At 36.7% G+C, this 19,105-nt stretch overlaps 1 protein-coding gene across 1 annotated transcript; it reads left to right on the top strand.

Moving 5' to 3' along the window:
• Positions 1-927: 927 nt before the first annotated feature.
• On the top strand, positions 928-18,510 carry LOC102151402 (sulfotransferase 6B1-like). Its single transcript, XM_038576156.1, has 6 exons — positions 928-1,235; positions 3,706-3,890; positions 7,369-7,495; positions 13,477-13,571; positions 13,721-13,907; positions 18,173-18,510. The coding sequence occupies exons 1-6, from the start codon at positions 1,091-1,093 to the stop codon at positions 18,289-18,291; spliced, it is 858 nt and encodes a 285-aa protein (XP_038432084.1). The 5' UTR covers positions 928-1,090; the 3' UTR covers positions 18,292-18,510.
• Positions 18,511-19,105: the final 595 nt, after the last annotated feature.

Below are 19,105 nucleotides of genomic sequence, written 5' to 3'. Positions count from 1 at the left end.
CTCAATTAAGACACTGATCATTTCCTTGTTGATGTACATTTTTTTTGATGGTCAGACGAGCAAACAAAAACACTAAATTGTGGTTCATTGAAGTTATTGGGCACTTTGTTGTCATATCCAATTGAATCCAGAATACGACGATATTAGTGAGTAAAGCAAAGAATGACTCAGACAAAATTTGTTTAATTCAATCATGAACTTCCCATATACATCAAAGCTCAGGATATCTCTTTTCTGGCTTGTGTTTCCTGGTTCCTATGTTATCTTTCTTTCTTTTTAAGACTTATTTATTTATTTATTTATTTATTTATTTATTTTGAGAGAGAGAGAGATAGTCAGAGGGTGCATGAGCAGGGAGGAGAGGGAGAAGCAAGATCCCTGTGAGCATAGAGCAAGGACCCTGATGTGGGGTTTGATTCCAGAACCCTGAGATCATGACCTGAGCCAAAAGCAGACTGAGCCACCCTGGCACTCATGTTATCATTCTTAAAGTATTTCCCATGAAGTTTATCTTTAGTCACAGATTTATCTGCCAATTCTATGAAAAATTTATATTTTCTCACTCCATTCTCTCCCTTCCTGCAACACAATACCGATTAGCTACTTCCTCTACTATGTGTTAATATTAACAAGAAGTTCACTTCTGTAGTCCTTTCCACAGTTACATAATTCCTTAGAGACACTAATTCTTTTCTTATTAAGGCCAAAGGATTTGATTACTCTAGTCCTATCATATCATAATAATTACATTCTGATGGCTTGATAGCCTTGTATGTAAACTATTTGAATATCAAGTTGAAGGAAATATTTTGCAACATGTTATCAAGAAAATCCAGGTGACATCATTTTTACAGTAGACTTTGGCTTAGTTCTGGTTTAAAAATTACTCTTGTGAAGAATTGCAAAACGTAATATGTATGTATGTGTGTATATATATATGTATACATATAAATATACCTCTAACTAGCTCAGTAATTCTAAGATCATTCTGCCACTGAGTGAGCTAGAATTAACATCAAGGACGTTACTTGTTCTGTTCCTTGTGTTAAGTTAGTGTTTAGTAAATACTTTTTGATTCATTTGCTGAAAGATGTCATTCCAGAACCAGTCAAGTGTTCTTCATAAATTCAAGGGGATTCTCTTTTCTACTATGTCTTCAGAAGAACTTCTAAACTCCCTGGATTTTTTCAGTGCAAGAGAAGATGATGTATTTCTGGTGTCTTACCCCAAATCTGGTAATGTTTATTTTAATATATTTTTAAGTGTATAAGTACATTTTAAAATGTATGAAATATAAGAAATAAGAAGTATAATATACTACTAATTATGAATATGATAGTATAATAATATAATATACTACTATATAGAAATATAGCAATATTTACAAAACATTTATTTTTTAGAATCATTATCAATAGGAAATTTAAGTATCCTAAATGCTTATTTTAATGAAAAAGTTTGACATTAGAGAGCTGAAAACTGTGTTTTGAGAAAATTCAACTGGAGGATTTAGAGCTTTTATTATAGTCTTGTTTCTCATTTATTCATTAAAGTATACATATATATGTATATATAATAGCATATATAATAAGTATATATATATGGTATATATAATAAGCATAATATCTGTAACATTGTAAAGTTCTCTTCATACTTGTTCCAGGCATGGTGATAAACAGTATTTGTTCATTTCATACTTAATGATTGATTTATAAATGAATAATTTTTTCCTGGGGTAATAAAAATACCATAGTATTTTTAGTACCAAGTGTTTTAGTGTCCAATTTTTAAAAAAGATTTTATTTATTTATTTATTTGAGAAAGAGAGAGAGGCAGAGGGGGAGATGCAGTAGGAGAGGGAAAGGTAGGAGGAGAGGGAGAGGCAAACACCCCACTGATGCAGAGCTTGTTACAAAGCTCTGAGTGGGGCTTGATCCCAAAATCTTGAGATCATGACCTGAGCTGTAGGCAGACGCTTAAGTGACTGAGCCACCCAGGCTCCCCGCAGTGTTCAATTTTATGCCTTCTTAGCCAAAGTTTATTTCCACATATAGTTACATACCCATGAAAGGACCATTATGAATACTGTCATCCTAGGGATAATCTAAATTAATTATGTATTATTTTTAATTTTGAGAAATGGACAGACTATATAATAACTAATGACCTGCTGCGATTTCCAGAAGAGGGGACCTGTGTGAATGGGCATATGCCTGCTAGCAGGGTTTAGCAACTAAGAGCTTAGTTGCTCCCCTTCAAATCATGGTTGCATTTTACTTCTCTTATCTGATTATCAGTCAGGCCCAAGAGGCCTTCCCCAACAGAAGACACAGTTCACATAGGGCCAGAACTTCCAGCTTTTTTTTTTAAAGTATAAATCATATACGTAGTTCTTTTATTGGAAAATAGTGTTGCAAATGGAAATTAAATGATAGCTTCCAGAATACCTCAGTGTTCTATGTAATAGGTCACTTTTTGAATGACTATACCTTACCCTAGGTTGATATGTTAGTTTAGAAAGTGGTTTATATTTTTAAGTTTCTTTGAGCAGGTGGCTAGTTTATAACCATATATGTAAACAACCCTATATAAAGCTTCCACTCTACATTCTGATGCCTTTGATATCACTCACCAGCTCCAGAAGTCCCCTGACCTGAATACAGCCCAAAATATTCTCTCTTCTTCACCAAAATAAAACAATAGATTTGTGAGAATAATAAGAATGTCATTACTATATTAGTCATGTTTATATGAATGTTATAAATATTTGACTTATTAACATTATAATCTAAAATAGTCTTAAATTTAAAACATATCATGCAAATGGGAGCACTGTTTAAATATTTCTTTAACTATAAATTAGTTAATATTGTAACAAATTTAGAATTGGAATTACAATGAGATAAATGGAAAGTAGGTCTGATTTAAACTTTTTAGGAACATTGCTTTCAAATCAGCAAAGCATCCTCCCCATCTAAACTTCTACTTTCCTGTTCCAGTTCTCTATTGTCTACAATATTGGAGTTTGCTTTATGTAAACATAAAGTGATACTCCTTCCAGACTTCATGGTAGCAGAGGATTATATCCTTATGATGTCTGAATATAGCATTTGTTCACTGTTCAAATGCTTTGCTTGTACAACAACTCTGTATTGGCACACAAACAAAATTAAGATCCAGTGTCTATCTTCCAGGGGAAAATGGAGAGATAAACACAAATATAAGCAGTGGCAACTATGCTCTGGTGTGTGCTACTTGGGAGGGACAGAAAGGGTAAACAATTATGCCAGGGGAGTGGGAACTCAGAGCATAGTGTATAAAAGAGCAAGATGCAGGAGTTTGCAGGACCAGTGGGAACTGCGTATGGAAAGATCTGTATATTAGAGAAGGTGCTAGAGGTGAGTGTAGCACAGACTATTTCAAGCTGAGGAAATAGCATAGACAGTGCTCAGTCTCTTCAAGATCTTTCAAGTGTGATTCTTCCTGTAAAAAGAATTAACGTCTCAAGCATTTCAACTGGTGTCTCTGGTTTCAATGGGTGTCAAGAGGTAATAATAACTATTTATAACAAAATTAATGCATTCCTTGCTATTATAACCTCATGCTAATTTTCTATATTTATGTCATTAAGACTTTCATTTACTTATTTTTTTAAGAGTTTCATTTAATTTAAAAAAATGTTTTTTGTCTCATTTTTGTGTCAAGGCACTCACTGGATTGCAGAGGTCATTGGGAACATTCCCAATGCTCGAATGAGTCTTACATCTCCCATTGAGTTGGGAGACATTTCTAAATTTGACGAGCTAAAAATGAACTCTAAGAGAAGAGTTATTCCCACACATTTGAGCTACAACATGCTACCAGTGAATATTAAACAAAAACAATGCAAGGTGAGTTCAGTGGTTAAGAACAAAGATTTGGGAGGATCAGAAAACTGGGCTTGGGTTCTTGCTCTGCCACTCTCAAGCTGTGTGACCTTGGAAAATTGCTAATGTTCTCTGAGCCTTGGTTTCCTCATTTGACACAGAAACAACAGTATCCATTGCATATAATGTGGCAAAGATTAAATAAGATAATGAATATATAGGTGCCTCAGTATCTAGCACATAAAAATGATTTAATAATCTTTTAGTAATGAAAGAAATATGAATGCAACATTGGCATGTCACCCATAATTACACTAGACAATGTCTTATTCTAGTCTGTGAATCTGGTTTTTGCCTTTTTCTTTAAATATTGATGTCAAGGGAAAGAAAAGTTGCCTTAATATTATTTTATCTATCATTTTTGCAAGGGATTATATAGGAAAAGAATAAAAAATAAATTGTGTATAAGACATGAAAGAATATATAATAACTCAGGCTCTTTTTAAGTGCACACATTATTATTATTTTAAAAGTTAATCATAATGTAAAAGAACATTTTCATATGTTTCTTACTCAAATTCATGTTCTCATGGAAAATGTTTATGGAATAAGTTTACAGAGAAAGCATGTTTTCAATCCATATATACTTGATAATCCTAATTATTTAAAATACACATACACATGCATTTAAAAAAAAGACTAAATGTAAATGTATCAACATAACGAGTGGTTTGCTATGGTATGGCATGAGGGTTGGATTTTATTTTCTTTACAGATACCTGTGTAAGGAGCATTCTAAAATTCTGTTTTGATGAGAAAATGTGTATATTTGAAAAGCAAAAGCAAGATACATGTGTCCACTGTAGCAAGTTTCCAGTAATGAATCCTGTTTAAATAGCGTTAGCCATAGTCTAAAAGTAAAAACAAAAGTAACCTACCAGTCAAGTGTGCATGAATCAAAGCAGATCTTCCTATGATTGTAACTCTAGAACCACAAGGTCTCCATGCACACCATCTAGTCCTCTTCCCAAACGAAAGTAAACACAATCAACCAGAGACAAATGTCCTAGAGTGTTACCTTTACCCCCAGCAAATCTACCAGACAGAAGAGATGAAGTCATACTAACTTGATTAGCATAAACTAACTGGATTTCACTTAACTGAGTCTTTTTATTTCAAGCAAACTCAAAGGGAGAGAGAGAGAGAGAGGAGAGATTTGGGGATAAAAGGAGTCTGGTAAGCTCAATAACCCTTACTCAGGGCCACGCAACAACACTGATAACAAAGGGCTGTCAGAAGTTATGCTGTGTTTTATAAACACATGACAACAAAGACAAGAGTAGATGGTTTTCCTTTCATAAGCAAAGAAACTCAAGCTCCGAAAGGTTAGGGTGCTTCTTAAAACCGCCACAGTAAAGATGGAGCCTTAAGGTACAACCCTGATGGGGAGTGAAACTCTCTGGTTGTACCTGGTTTCCCCAGATGGTGACCTGCCTTCTGTTGCTTCCTGCCTAGCCCTCAGAGCTTGGGGGCTACTGGAACCTTCCCTGCTCCAGCAGGCCTGGCAGATAGTCAGTTCCTCTTGTGATCTTTCCCTACCAGCCCTCGACCCTACTTAGCCTCCTATGTCTATTTCCTAATCTTTATCTCCCCCACCTCCTTTTTATGGTTTCCAAACTCTCTTACATGAAATTTATGTTTTTAGCTCAGTTCATTGTACTTAGTTAATATTTAGTTTTTTTCTCAGAGTACTATTCTGCTTTCTCTGCATATCTTTCAACCACCCCTCAGATTTCTTAGATTATTGTATGTGTGTGTTTATTGTGTATAATTGACATAAAACATTGTATTCATTTCAGAAGTACCACTTAATGGCTCAATATTAGTATATATTGTGTTAATAGTTTGTATTGTCTTAATTAGTATATATTGTACTAATAGTTTGTATCTGTGTTACTAGTTTGCATGGTCTTTCCCACTGGATAATACTGACATGTAACTTTGGGTATTCTCCAAAGGCCCTAGGACACTCCTCTCTCCCGAAACGAACAGACAAAAAACTCCAACTTCATGGCTAAGGCTTAAAAATCTACCACTTTATCCCTTTTTATTAAGACAGTCAGTGGATTCTTAAAGGATTTTCAGATCCTTGGGGTTCTGTGAATCTGCTCAGGATGCAGAGAGCAGTTAGAGCGTGAAATGTTGAGTTACTCCACAATTCTCTCTGGAGATGAAGAAAGGCTAATGGGGGCAGAGCCGGGGTGAGAGCTGGCTCTTCAGTTCTCTGCACAGTGGCCTTTACCTTTACACCTCTCAAGTGAGGAGGACCAGGTGGACTATGAACACAGTACAGAAAGATAGTTACGTATTAAACATGACTCAATAAACGCTTTCTTACCTACGTAATATGCGTCCACCTGAATATCGATTTAAGAGCAAGTGGAACATCTAGTACTCATGCAACATTGACCATGATCGAAGATAGTCCTACTACACTCAGCGTCTCTCACTGTTTTCCGGAGGTTTTTTATATGTTCAGGACTGCATGTACTCTGTACCTCCCCAGTTACAACCTTCATGACACTGCATTCCCTTACCTGACCATTTTGAGAGAGCGGGTAACATTTCTGTCTTGCACATATGTCTTAGACCTAGGACATTCCGCTCTGCTGGGTTTCTGGTAGGTACTAAACAGAAATTTATTGAATTGAATCAGATTGCAATGGCAGTGTTTGTGTTAATTAGGAGGGTGGCTCAGATTCCCTACTCTGTGGGGATTAAACTGGAGAAAATGAAATGCCAAAACACCATTCTTCCTATAAATAAGAATAGACAATTTAAAAGAAATCTTAGTGTATTCATTTATTTTGTTTTTTAAAAAGATTTTATGTATTTATTCATGAGACACAGAGAGAGAGGCAGAGACACAGGCAGAGGGAGAAGCAGGTTCCCCATGGGGAGCCCGATGCAGGACTTGATCCCAGGACTCGGGGATCACGACCTGAGCCAAAGGCAGATGCTCAACCGCTGAGCCACCCAGATCCCCCATAGTGTATTTAAATCATGTTTTATAACATTGAAATTATTTAAATTGTATCATGTTAAAATTTTTTTATATTAAAAAAGTGCTCACATCCAACAAAAGAATAGAGGGTTTCTTGTGTCTACCGCTGAAAAGATAGGACCACAGTTAGCACATAAATTGAAAAAGTGTGATCAGTGGACTAGTAGCACTAACACCAGCCAGGAGCTGGTTAAAAATGCAGATTATGCCAGGCCTCATCCTGGACCCCCGAATCAGAATCTGCATTTTAGCAAGATTCTTGGACAACTCATTTGCACATTAGCATTAGAGAATCACTGGCCTGAGTCTGTGCTCAATAATCAGCATAAGCTGACAACAAATCACTGCTTGCACAGCTAAGTCCAGTTGCTTTTTTAAGGAAACATTCTGTGTGGGGGCTGTTTCCATCTAAAAATAAACTGATTTTTTTTTTAACAGATTATCTACATCATTAGGAATCCAAAAGATACGGCCGTTTCTTTATTCCACTACTACAGAGATAACCCGAATCTCCCTGGCATTGAAACCTGGGCTGCATTTTTTGAGCTTTTCCTAAGAGGAGATGGTAAATATAACAATGATTTCTATTCATCATTTGAAAGCATTTTCCAAAAGTTTAACTGGATCCTAATGGCCTACTTTCAGAAACACATTTGCATAGATTATTCTTTTACTTCTAATCCATTTTTTCTCACTTTGTTTCTTCATAGACTTTCTTATCACCTGTGGGTAGTATGGATTTGCAATTACTTATTGAGCTGGTTGCAATGTTTTTAAAACAAAAATTAATTCCAATCAGGCATCACTTTTTTTTTTTCATGCCATTAGTCTTGTCAGTGAAATAATTATGCATTGATTGGAGTATAGCAAGATACAGTTGAAACCTGCACGGGCAGCCCAAAACATATCTTAAATATACCTAAATGGAAAATACCAACAAATGATACACATACAAAAAAAAAACAAAATTCTCCCTCCACATCCCAAAGAGGAAAAAAAAAAATCCCCAAACAAAACAAATGAAAGAATTAGCCATCTTGACACTTGGCTTATAAAGATGAACAAAAAGCAATTTTTCCTGAAAATACTAAAATGATATATCATTTGATTGAGCTGTGCAACGGATATTGATCCTGCTTAACCGTGCATGGCCTTTGAATTTATTACTTTTTCTCTAACTCACTGGTATCTGAAGAACTTAAACACTTAAAAACAAAACCCAAAAAGCCTGAGTTCCTAAGCTTTCATTAAACAAAAATAATAAGCCAAGACAATGCAGAATTTAGAAGAGGCATGATTTAGAAACATTGTGTACCCACAGGATCTTATCTCTCACTGGGTTTAAAGGTAAATCTGCTTAATTATTAGTTGCGCTATTTCACTTGTAAATTATTAAGCTTTTACTTGTTAATTTCAGAGAGGCCACAGTAAGTATAACCTTAACATGAGGATGTTGAGAACTTGCTAGCAACAAAGTTTAACACTTTCTTTTGACTTATTCCTTATGGGATAATATACTATGCTCACAATATTTCCTCTCCTTTTTTGCAAGCATTTAGTAGAGAGCCATAACATTTCAGGAATGACATGTCTATTAAAGATCATCAGGTTAAAACACCCACCTGATGTTTGAATTACCTTTGCCAAGAGTTGTACAGGCTAAACTTGAACTCCTTAACTTTGACAACAGGTTCACACCCCCAGCTCCTGCCCCCAAATGACATATTCCAGCTTGGTACTGCTAAGATGTTAAAAAAAAATCTTACTATGTAATATAGACACTTAGCTAAGTGCTAGGCAAACACGATCTCCTATCATCCTTACTAGAACACACGAGCTAGATGTTATCCTTATTTTACAGGTGAGGAAAATGCAGATGTTGGGAGGCCAAATAACTTGTCCAGATGCATCACTCGTAAGGAGCCACAGTTTAAGCTTCAGGTGTCAGCTCCAAAATCTTTGCTGTTACCACTGTGGCATAACTCATCCAACAAGAAAACTGGTCCTCTGATCATTCATTCCTCCTCTACACAATAGCCTTCTAAATATTTGGAGATAGTTAGCATGCCTCACTCTGCCTCAATTCCATTTTTGGAATGAACAGAGTTTAGATACATAATTTATTTAAAAAAAAAAAAAAACCCAGATCTTGAGTCTGCTTTTCCTCAGGAAAAGAAAAGCCACGTTTGTCTCCAATTATTATACACCAGGGTTCACTACCCCTCTCACTGCTGCATGAGCTCTAATTTGGCTACATCTCTATGGTTTTGCAGTGCCCAGAAGACAAAAAAACATCTTCTGGGTATGGTCTGACTAGGGCAGAGTAAAGTAGGCCTGTTAGTGCTCTTCTTCTGGAGATTATTTCTCTATGAATGTATCCACAGAAAGGGCAACTCAGTCCTTATGCAGGGAAGCAAACTAGCTTTGTCATAGTGCATTTATCCTTTGCTACCACCACATTATCTGATGTCATAGCAGAACATCTGGGAAAGGCAGTCAGTTGGAAAAAATGCTCCAGATGATTCTTTTATACTTTCTTAGGTATGTTAATAGATTTTTAATTGTAAAACGATCTGCTGTGTATTATACAATCAGGTAATCTAGCCTGGCCAAGCCCTGTCCACACTAAGAGTAGTCAGTGAATTGCTAAAACTTTTTAAAATTTACTTAAGTGGGAACAGCATTTATGGTATTTATAAAATGAAGTTGTCTGTTCTCCTGTTAAATATATGTGACTGTATTTCAGGGATGTTCTTCAGTGACTTTTTGAGGAGAGGATACTTTCTCTTGCCAATGACAACATGATATAGTAGAAAAACAGACTATGGAGCTAGAAGAACAGGAGTCAAGTCTTGACTAAAACTTATTCCCCCCCCCCCAAAAAAAAAAAACTTATTCCCTGTGTGACTGTGGACAAATTGCTTAATCATTCTGAGGTTTGGATTTTGTAGGATTACTTAGATGTTCAAATGAAGTCACGACTAAAAATTGACTATAGAAATCTACTCACTCTATTGGATGTATAGTTTCATTTTAGGGCAGAAATTTTACAAGCGGGCATTTATCTAGAAACATTATTTTACAACTGAGGCATCATGATATCCTCCAAACTGTAATATATATATATATGTCTTTTTCCAAACCATAAATATATACACATTATATGAGAAGACAGTACCATAAAGACATAGATAGCTACACATTTATCTTATCATTTAATTTACCTTTCAGACAGCTTCCAAATACATTTTAAGTTTTCAAATAAAACAGTAAGCTGTGTTCTGGCAACATCTTGACAGATTAATATCTCAATGAAATGAATATCTTAGTGTCATACTTTTTTCTCTGTTAGCCTCCTCTCCAGTCTTATATGAGAACTCCATATTTTCTAGGCACTTCATCTTGGAGAATTTGTGCACAGTCATCTATCATCAGAGTGCTTTCTAGAAACTAGAAATTAAAATGTTCTTTGTAACTGGATCAGAACAGGGCAGAGGGTTTGCGGAAAGTGTGGGAGGTTTGAAATAGTTGATGTGGAGAATAGAAGAGTGTGTCAGTGCAGGACAAATAGGTTCTAGGTTCGCCAGGCAACCTTGGGATACTTGAGGCTAGAAAAATGGATTTGCAGTGGTGTCAATACAGACTTGTCTAAATTCCTTCAGCAGAACTCAGCAGCAATGGGCAGGAAGAAAAGAAGGTTAAGTGTTCTGATTCAATACAGAGTGTTTTTCAGGTGGTTGAAATAAACAGTGGGGGAGCAAGGAAGTTGAAAGTTTGGGCCAGAAAACTGTTGAGGAGATGAACAAGGGGAAGGAAAATGAAGATTAAAAAGGACACAAATGGTCCATGGGGTATTTGCAGAAGCTGTCCCTCAAAGTGTTGGTGGCAAGACTTGCCCTGTCCCCAGGGCGTTGTGGTCTAAACAGTCTTCTGTGACTGCAGGGGACAGATCAGAAAGTCCAATTCTGACCCAGATAAGGCTAAGAAGAGTGATATTCAAAGAACACGAGTCTTAAAGGAGCCTGGATTATCTAAAAGGGAGGAGTTCTGCAAGTTGATAGGAAGTGGTGAGACTGCTGCTGCATAATCCATGCCTAAAATGCATGGGTTGGTTGAGAAAGAGTGACTTCTGTTGGGGGGGGTGGGGCATGTCAGGGGAACAAGTAATTCTGGACAACAAAGGAGGGCCATCCAGGTATCTGTTTAGGACAGGAGGTGATAGAAAATTCTGTCATTAAGTGCAGGATGCAGAGAAAAGCCTTTCCCATAAAAGAAATATTTGAAGTCTCTGTTTTGGAAGCTATACTATCTTTAAAACCATAGGTCTAGACAAGGAGGATTCTGATTAAAAAATTAACCCAAAGTGCTATTCTGTATATTGGTAAGGAAGAGACAGGCAGCCAATTTCTTTAAATTCTTTTGTCTTTTTGGAACAAGATGGAACGTAAATTAATTAGTTAATAAGAGAATAGCTGGCTCTCAAATGATGATCAGGCTATCACTGGAAAGATTATTCTTAAATCCATTTGGGGTATGTAGGCATGCATTTCCTCCTGAAAAACCATCGTGGGCCAAGTCAATTACAGCTAACTACCAGCTGAAACACTGTGACATGTGGCCTCTTTCCACACCCAGCCTTGCAGTCACAGAAGCCTGGGCTCCCTGACAGTCCTGAGGGCTTCCATTGCATCAGCATCTCTGGGTGGTGATGTCACCCACCAGGGCTGGGCTGAGCTGCCTCTGCCCAGGGGAGGTGGTGATATAGGTGGAGACTGGGAGCATAGTCTGAAGTAACAGAGACTCGTTCACTCGATAAATTCCTAGCAGAGAAAATCCCACCAAGTGTTTGTTCCTGGGAAAAGACTGGCCTGTTCTTAGAAGGTAAACTCCCTATCACTGATAGGGTACTTGGGTCATTCTAAGATAAAGTATTTATGTAAGTCACTGAACTGGCAGTGAGAATGTGGGTAACCCAAGATGTGTCAGCCCTTTCAAACATCCGTTCTTAATTATACAGCCCTCTGGGTCCACAGGTTAGAAAACCAGGCTCTGTGATGATACCATTGCAGTGCTCGATGTCCTAGTTTTACAAATGCATTATGGTTATTTTCTTGCCCTTTACTTCCTTAGGAGCCGATGCTGTGAGAAATTGCAGTTAGTTAGGAGTTAATGATACATCAATTTATTCAAAACTTTAATGTTCAAAATTTATATGGCACAATGTCTGGCAAACACTAATGGCTTCATAAATGCTTATTAAATGAATCAATAGCAGATCTTGAGAAAATTGCGAGCAGAGGAGCTCTTTTATAATTTGGACATTAGCTAGTATTAGATCTGTGGATAATAGGGGTGCATGGAAAGATGTATATGTAGCATTTTAAATTACTATGTTTGATGCTTTAGATTGTCAAGCTAGTCAACTTTCTGTCATACAAGAAGTTGCTCACTTTTTGTTTTTTATCATCACTGTTGATAATTTGTTTTGCATGATCATATTTTACTTTTAAGCCCCGGAGATTTTTGAGGTCTGTCAAATTAACAAAACAATAAAGAGATAATATCAACTACTGGTAAAGCCCTAACTCTGTATTTTTCAGCCTTGAACTAAGATAAATAAATAGAATTCTTTTTACTTTTCTTACCCCACCCCTTTTTGAGGAAGTTTATAAACATTTTCTGCTAAGAACTTATAAAAAGTGTGTCACTTTGCAGGAAGAAAATAATAAATTCTCGATGTTTCTCTATTTCTCCCCTAGATCCAAAGTAGTTAGCAGAACATAATTATTGAGAAAATGGGTATCTCTGTATTTCTACTGTATTTCTACTGTCACTTCTGATGATGATAAAAAGATACCAAAGAAAAAACAACACAGCCTTATTTAGAGATATAGCTGTCCAATTTCATTTCACAATACTGTATTTAGAAACAGTAGTGTTTCATTTTATTTTATTTTATCTTGTTTTTAAAGATTTTCTTTATTTATTCATGAGAGGCACACAGAGAGAAGCAGAGACATAAACAGAGGGAGAAGCAGGCTGTCTGAGGGGAGCCCGATGCAGGACTCAATCCTCAGACCCTGGGATCATGCCCTGGGCTGAAGGCAGAAGCTCAATCACTGAACTACCTAGGTGTCCCAAAACAGTAGTGTTTTAAAACTGAGCTCTTCTAAGGAAAACTCTTTTATTTAAATATTTTAAGATCTTATTTAATTTTTAATTATTGAATTTTGTTAAAGCTAATTATAAGTTCCTTCATAGATTATGAATGACACATTGTTACTGTAGAAGACAGGTATTAACATATGTCATTAACATTTTCTTTTCTTTTCTTTTTTTTCATTTTAAACCCAGTATAATTAATTGACAGTGTTATATTAGTTTCAGGTGTACACTTCAGTGATTCAACAATTCTTATTGTAAAACTTTTTCATTCTAGAGCCTAATACATGTGTGCCTTACTTTGCCTACTTTGTTGAAGTAGGAAGAACCTTGGGATGCCAAGCCATGATCTTGAATATTAACACAATTCATTTTTCCTTCTAGTTGTATATGGATCCTGGTTTGATCATGTTTTAAGCTGGGAAGAACACAAAAATGATAAAAACATTCTAATTATATTCTATGAAGAAATGAAGAAAGTAAGTCCTTTCTAGCATTTCAACAATCAAAATTTAAGTAAGATTAAGTTAAAACAGGAAATCAATAAATTCTGTTTTCAGGGTTGAGAAAATGAATTTGGTGTTTTGATGAATTACACTTTTAAAGAATAACTTTTCTTGCTGCGCAGGATCCTTCTAAAAGCATAAAGAAAATAACTACTTTCCTCGGTATAAATGTGAATGACAGTGAAATTAATAAGATTGCTCAGAAGACGTCATTCAGTGAAATGAAAAATAATGCGGCCAAAGAAAACTGTGATCCAAATCATACCATCTGTGCCCTCACATCCAATAGGAACCTGGTATTTCGGAAAGGTAAGTCAGAAAGGGATGTGGTACTTTGCCTAGGGCTTATATTTGGAAGTAGTTCCATTTTACCATTTAAATTTCACCATCGTGCACCCTATCTCTTGCACAATGGATCGCTTATTGTCATCCCTCAGTGAATATTTAACTAAACAAATTTCTTAAATTGCATTATTTCCAGACATTGAGATGTCCATGCCCAGATAGGAACCAACTGAGGGAAAGACACAGGTGTCAAACAGATAGATGGAAATTATAAAGCTCCGTGAAGGGGATTCCCTGGGTGGCGCAGCGGTTTAGCGCCTGCCTTTGGCCCAGGGCGCGATCCTGGAGACCTGGGATCGAATCCCATGTCGGGCTCCCGGTCCGTGGAGCCTGTTTCTCCCTCTGCCTATGTCTCTGCCTCTCTCTCTCTCTCTCTGTGACTATCATAAATAAATAAAAAAAAAAAAATTAAGAAAAAAATAAAGCTCCGTGAAGAATGGGCCTCAAGGTCTGCAGCCTAGAATGTTTACTAATAACTTATCCTAAATTTTGCAAATGTGCTTGCTTAGACACAACCAAATGCAGTCCTGTCCCTGCATTGAGACAGCCCCCATAGAGCATGGTGAAGAGCAGTACATGACACGTGTTTTCTTCAGAAGAGAGAAGGGAGCTGATGAGTGTGGACAGTACACTTTCGTAAACTGATCAAATAACTGTCCCCGCAGAAGTTAGGGGTAGACAGAGAAGCTAGAAGTGTTATCTCAGGACCTTCTTCTACATGAAAACCCAGAGAGAAGGAAAAAAATCCACTACTTCCTAACATTTAACTTAGAGCCATTTTGAGCACATCCAGATATGGAATTGTGTTGAAATCCATGTGAGTTTTAGTCCAGATCCTCCCTGGATCTTACAGAACTTATAATAACAAGATTTTCTGCATTTAGATGCTCAGGTATCTTACTAGAAAACACACCTTTGTTTCCATTTTTTGGCTCATCTGAATATAATTCCTCCCAAAGCAGCTATTCACTAACTCATATGGATCAGATAGTGCCTTAACTTTGTAAATTACTTTGTATTTTTTGGTGGTTCATTTTTTATTTTCTCATAGTTGCAAAACCAGGCCTGGGAGAGAGGAAGAACTCAATTCAGCAAATATTTACTAATAAACTCTTTTCTAAGAACTAAGATTCAAAAATTGAATAAAATAGTCTTGTCCCTCAGAAGATCACAATGTAAACAGTAGTAGGTGATAATAACTGTGCTAGTAGTATAAGCAAATGTGAACAGTAACATGAATATGGGAGAGAGAATTTTTTCATAACAAAGTAGGTGGTGAGGAGGTGACATAGGATCTGGGATTGCAAGCATGAGCAAGATCTTACCAGGAAAATGAGAGGGAAGAAATACATTCCAGCAACAGCTAACAGCAAGAAGAAAAGCTCAAAACCACCAGGGAATTGGACTGTGCTTTTTTTTAGAAAGAGCAGATAGTCTCCTGTGCTAGAGGGTATATGATGCATGGAGCAGAATCAGGGAGATAAAAATTGGGGCCAGAGAACAAAAGTTCTGATGCATGTTATGAGGGGGTCTTTTTCTCCCCCTGGTCTATTTGCTGCTTTAAGAAGGGATCTGAAAATAATAGAGCAGGGTGGAAAGTTGTTTAGAAGAGGGTGAAACCAGAGGCAGAAAGTCCAGTAAGAGGTCATTGTAATAGTCCAGGTATGAAACATTGAGGGTCAGAACTTGGGCCTTATCAGGGAGCCACTGTTGAGTGGAACTCAGTTCAGAAGTCAATTTAGGAGCTATTGGCAGTTTAAGGAATGAGGCAAAATTATTCAGGATGAGTGGGAAGGGCTAGTGGAGAAAGGATTAGAAGGGGAAACCCTAGAGATGCTAACATCAATGGGAGTGAAACAGCTAAGATGAGCCAAAAAATGAAACTACCAGAATTACAAAGAAAGCTGGGGTCAAACATGGCCATGTATCATTCATGAATTCTGATGGTGGTCTCCATAGTGGTGGCGATGGGAGGCAGAATGCAGGGATTGAAGAGATGAGAGAGAGAAAGAAGGGAAGCAGCAAATGAGGACCCCTCTTCCAAGAAGTTTGAAAATGGAGGACAAGAACCAGATGACATGGGAGGGTCAAGAAAAAGATTAGGATGAGTGGGAGAGAGAAGATAAAGGGAAGACAGAAAGGATTTAGGAAAGGATACATGAAGAGAGGTGAAACAAGCAAAGAGATGAGAAACAGAGATTGGGAGGGATTATGGTCAAGAGAATGATGAGAGATGAGAAAGTTCTGATGCTTCATGGAATCCAGTGCTACTCTTGATATCTTTTATCACTGTCCTTTGACATATGATTAGCAAAATCCTCAGTTTCCACCCATCTTATCCTACCAACTTGAGAAATTTTACTCTAAAGAGAAGAGAGGTAGTCTTTGGCCTGCCATACAAGTGACACTAGCAAATATTCCCAAATGAAACCATATCAATATAATTTAATCTTAGCTAGTAACATTAATTCTAATGAAATTAAATTCTATCTTAAAGTAGTTTCTTTGTATAGGATCTGACAAAACACAGAAAGTCAACAGTGAAAACATCCTCACTGATACTAGTCACAATGAGTGCCTATTGTTAAATTTGGACTATATGAAGAATTAAACACAAGGATGGGTTATTCACTTTATTCCTTCTATTGGCTTGGGGGGAGGGGGTTAGGATCCATCCTCTGAAAATAATCATTTCAAATGAACTACAGAAGTCAATGACGCAGACTCCTTGGTGCAAGAGATATCCCTCACTTTACGGAGGAGAATTTATGCCTGCAGTTGGGAGCTGATATTCTAGAAACTGACAATGGTGGACATGGAGATAAGGTGACAGGCAAGGAGCAGTCCACATAAGTTTCAGAAGCCTAAGGGTCCCTATATACTAAAATTTAGGGGGGAAATTACTGAGGAACCTATTAATTTCTTAGGGCTGTGGAAAGATATAGAGATAGGATGTGTGCTGCAATATTGCTCATAACATTGAAAACCTCAAATGCACTTAATTGGCCTCTAACCAGAAACTGTTAAATGTATTAAATCACATTCATGCAGGGGTTTACTATGGAATCATGAAAACTATAGAGTGAGAATAGCTGGAACCTACTGAGCTTACTATGTGCCAGGCACGTTACTAGATTTATCTTAAACTTGACAATAGGCTCTTGAGGGTGATATTCATATTATTTACATTTTACTAAGATGCCAAGCACCTGAATAACTTGTCCAACATCATGCAACTAGTTGCTGGTAGAGTCAAGATTTGAATCCAAGCAGTCTTATTCTGCCCTCCACAACTTTCACTGTAGATATAGAAGTGCTAATATGGAAAGATGCTGTGTAACTGGAGGTGAGGTGAGGGGGGGACATCATGCAAGTAACTTGGCAATGGTATTTCCAACTCTCTGTTATCAATATTGTAAAATTAATTTCCCTAAAGTAAGACCAATTAAGGTGAAATAGGTGAAGGGATTAAGAGTACACTTATCATCATGAGCACTGAGTAATATATAAAATTGCTGAATCATTGCACTGTACACCTGAAATTACTATAACACTGTAAATTAATTATACTTGAATCAAAAAAAAAAAAAAAAGGAAGAGAGAGAGACCAATTACCCAGCCCTGTGATATGTTATCAGCACATATCAGCACAGTTATTGCTTCACAGGTGCATAGATGGGGAAATAAGTGACATCATTATGTTCCCTTTGTCTGCTTTTATGTTTTATTTTTAAAGAGTTATTTATTTTAGAGAGAGAGAGAGAGCACAAGCAGGAGGGGTAGGGAGATGGAGAGAGAATCTCAAGCAATGAGCGTGGAGCCCCACATGGGGCTTGATCCCAGAACCCTGAGATCTCAACCTACCTGAAACCAAGAATTGGGTGCTTAACGGACTGCACCACCCAGGCCTTTTAAAAACTTCTATGGTTTAACTAAAGTTAGGTGAGACATTTCTTGCCTGCTAGCATAAAACCTAGGACATTTATATATTTTAATCTTCTTTTCTTTTTAAGAAATAACTTCTTAAACTGTATATATTATTATGCAACCATTACTGAGGAAATTAGAAGCAACAAGTAAGCAAATGAAGAAAAGAATAATCCCCTAGTACTTATCACCAAGAAATGATATCATTCATATTTTGTTGCAAATCTGACAGATTTTTTTTTTTTTGGTGAATGCTATATATTTAAATTGGTTCTTATCTGATATGTTTCCACTTTTTCCAGGAGCAGTGGGTGATTGGATAAACTACTTTACTTCAAAGCAGAGGAGAGTATTTGATGAACTATTCACAGAGAAAATGAAACACAGTGAACTAGCAAGACACTTTGAAGATAACTCTTAATATAAATGGGGAATGAAACTACCTTCCAGGGGCACCTGGGTGGCTCAGTAGGGTTAAACACCTGCCTTTGGCTCAGGTCATGACCACAGCAGTCCCTTTAGGGAGCTTGCTTCTCCCTTTCCCTCTGCCTTCCCCTGCACCACCCGCCCCCCACTCATTCTCGCTCTCTTGCACTGTTTCTCTCAAATAAATAAATAAAATATTTATCTTAAAAAATCACTTTCCATTTTATGTGATGCAGTACTTGGGGTATACATAAGTATTTTTTACCAATATGAAAAGCAGATATTTCTTTCAGTGAGAAATGGACACTTCATGAATGTGTCAGAAGTGTCATTTATGAGAGATTGTTATTAATATATTTGGTGATAGCAAAGAATTATTAACAAAAGGAAGTATACAATTTTGAAATGGCTGAATTATATATCTGCTTTCAAGATATTCATAAGGCAAAGAGGTTACTTCTTTCAGAGAGCATATTATCATGGGTGTTCTATAAACTTCATTAATGTACAACAAAAGCAGTGAGGGATCATCCAAAATAACAAATGTCTTAGAAGAATTTATGTTTTGCCTATTTGGACATCATGACCTCTAAACAAATGTTTTCATTTCAACATTCTTTGGTGTCTGTGTAGAAATAGTCTTCACTGACATAAAAAATGACAAACATAATCTTACTAAGGTGGAGCACCTAATATGTAGATAATATCAAATGATCACAACCCAGTACCTTAGTGAAAATGAAGAATGAAAGAATACTCTTTCACATTAAGGTAACACTGATACGGCATTCCAGTATTTTATTTATCTT

Source organism: Canis lupus, chromosome 27 (assembly GCF_011100685.1).
Source record: "Canis lupus familiaris isolate Mischka breed German Shepherd chromosome 27, alternate assembly UU_Cfam_GSD_1.0, whole genome shotgun sequence".
Lineage (NCBI taxonomy): Eukaryota > Metazoa > Chordata > Mammalia > Carnivora > Canidae > Canis > Canis lupus.
This window is presented reverse-complemented; position numbering and strand designations above follow the sequence as displayed.

What these genes read in the sequence shown, in the direction of transcription:
- LOC102151402 (XM_038576156.1), top strand. Translation starts at nt 1,091, where the DNA reads ATGTCATTCCAGAACCAGTCAAGTGTTCTTCATAAATTCAAGGGGATT. An exon ending in TTAAACAAAAACAATGCAAG is followed by an intron (nt 3,891 to 7,368) that starts GTGAGTTCAGTG and finishes TTTTTTTAACAG; the next exon opens with ATTATCTACATCATTAGGAA. An exon ending in TCTATGAAGAAATGAAGAAA is followed by an intron (nt 13,572 to 13,720) that starts GTAAGTCCTTTC and finishes CTTGCTGCGCAG; the next exon opens with GATCCTTCTAAAAGCATAAA.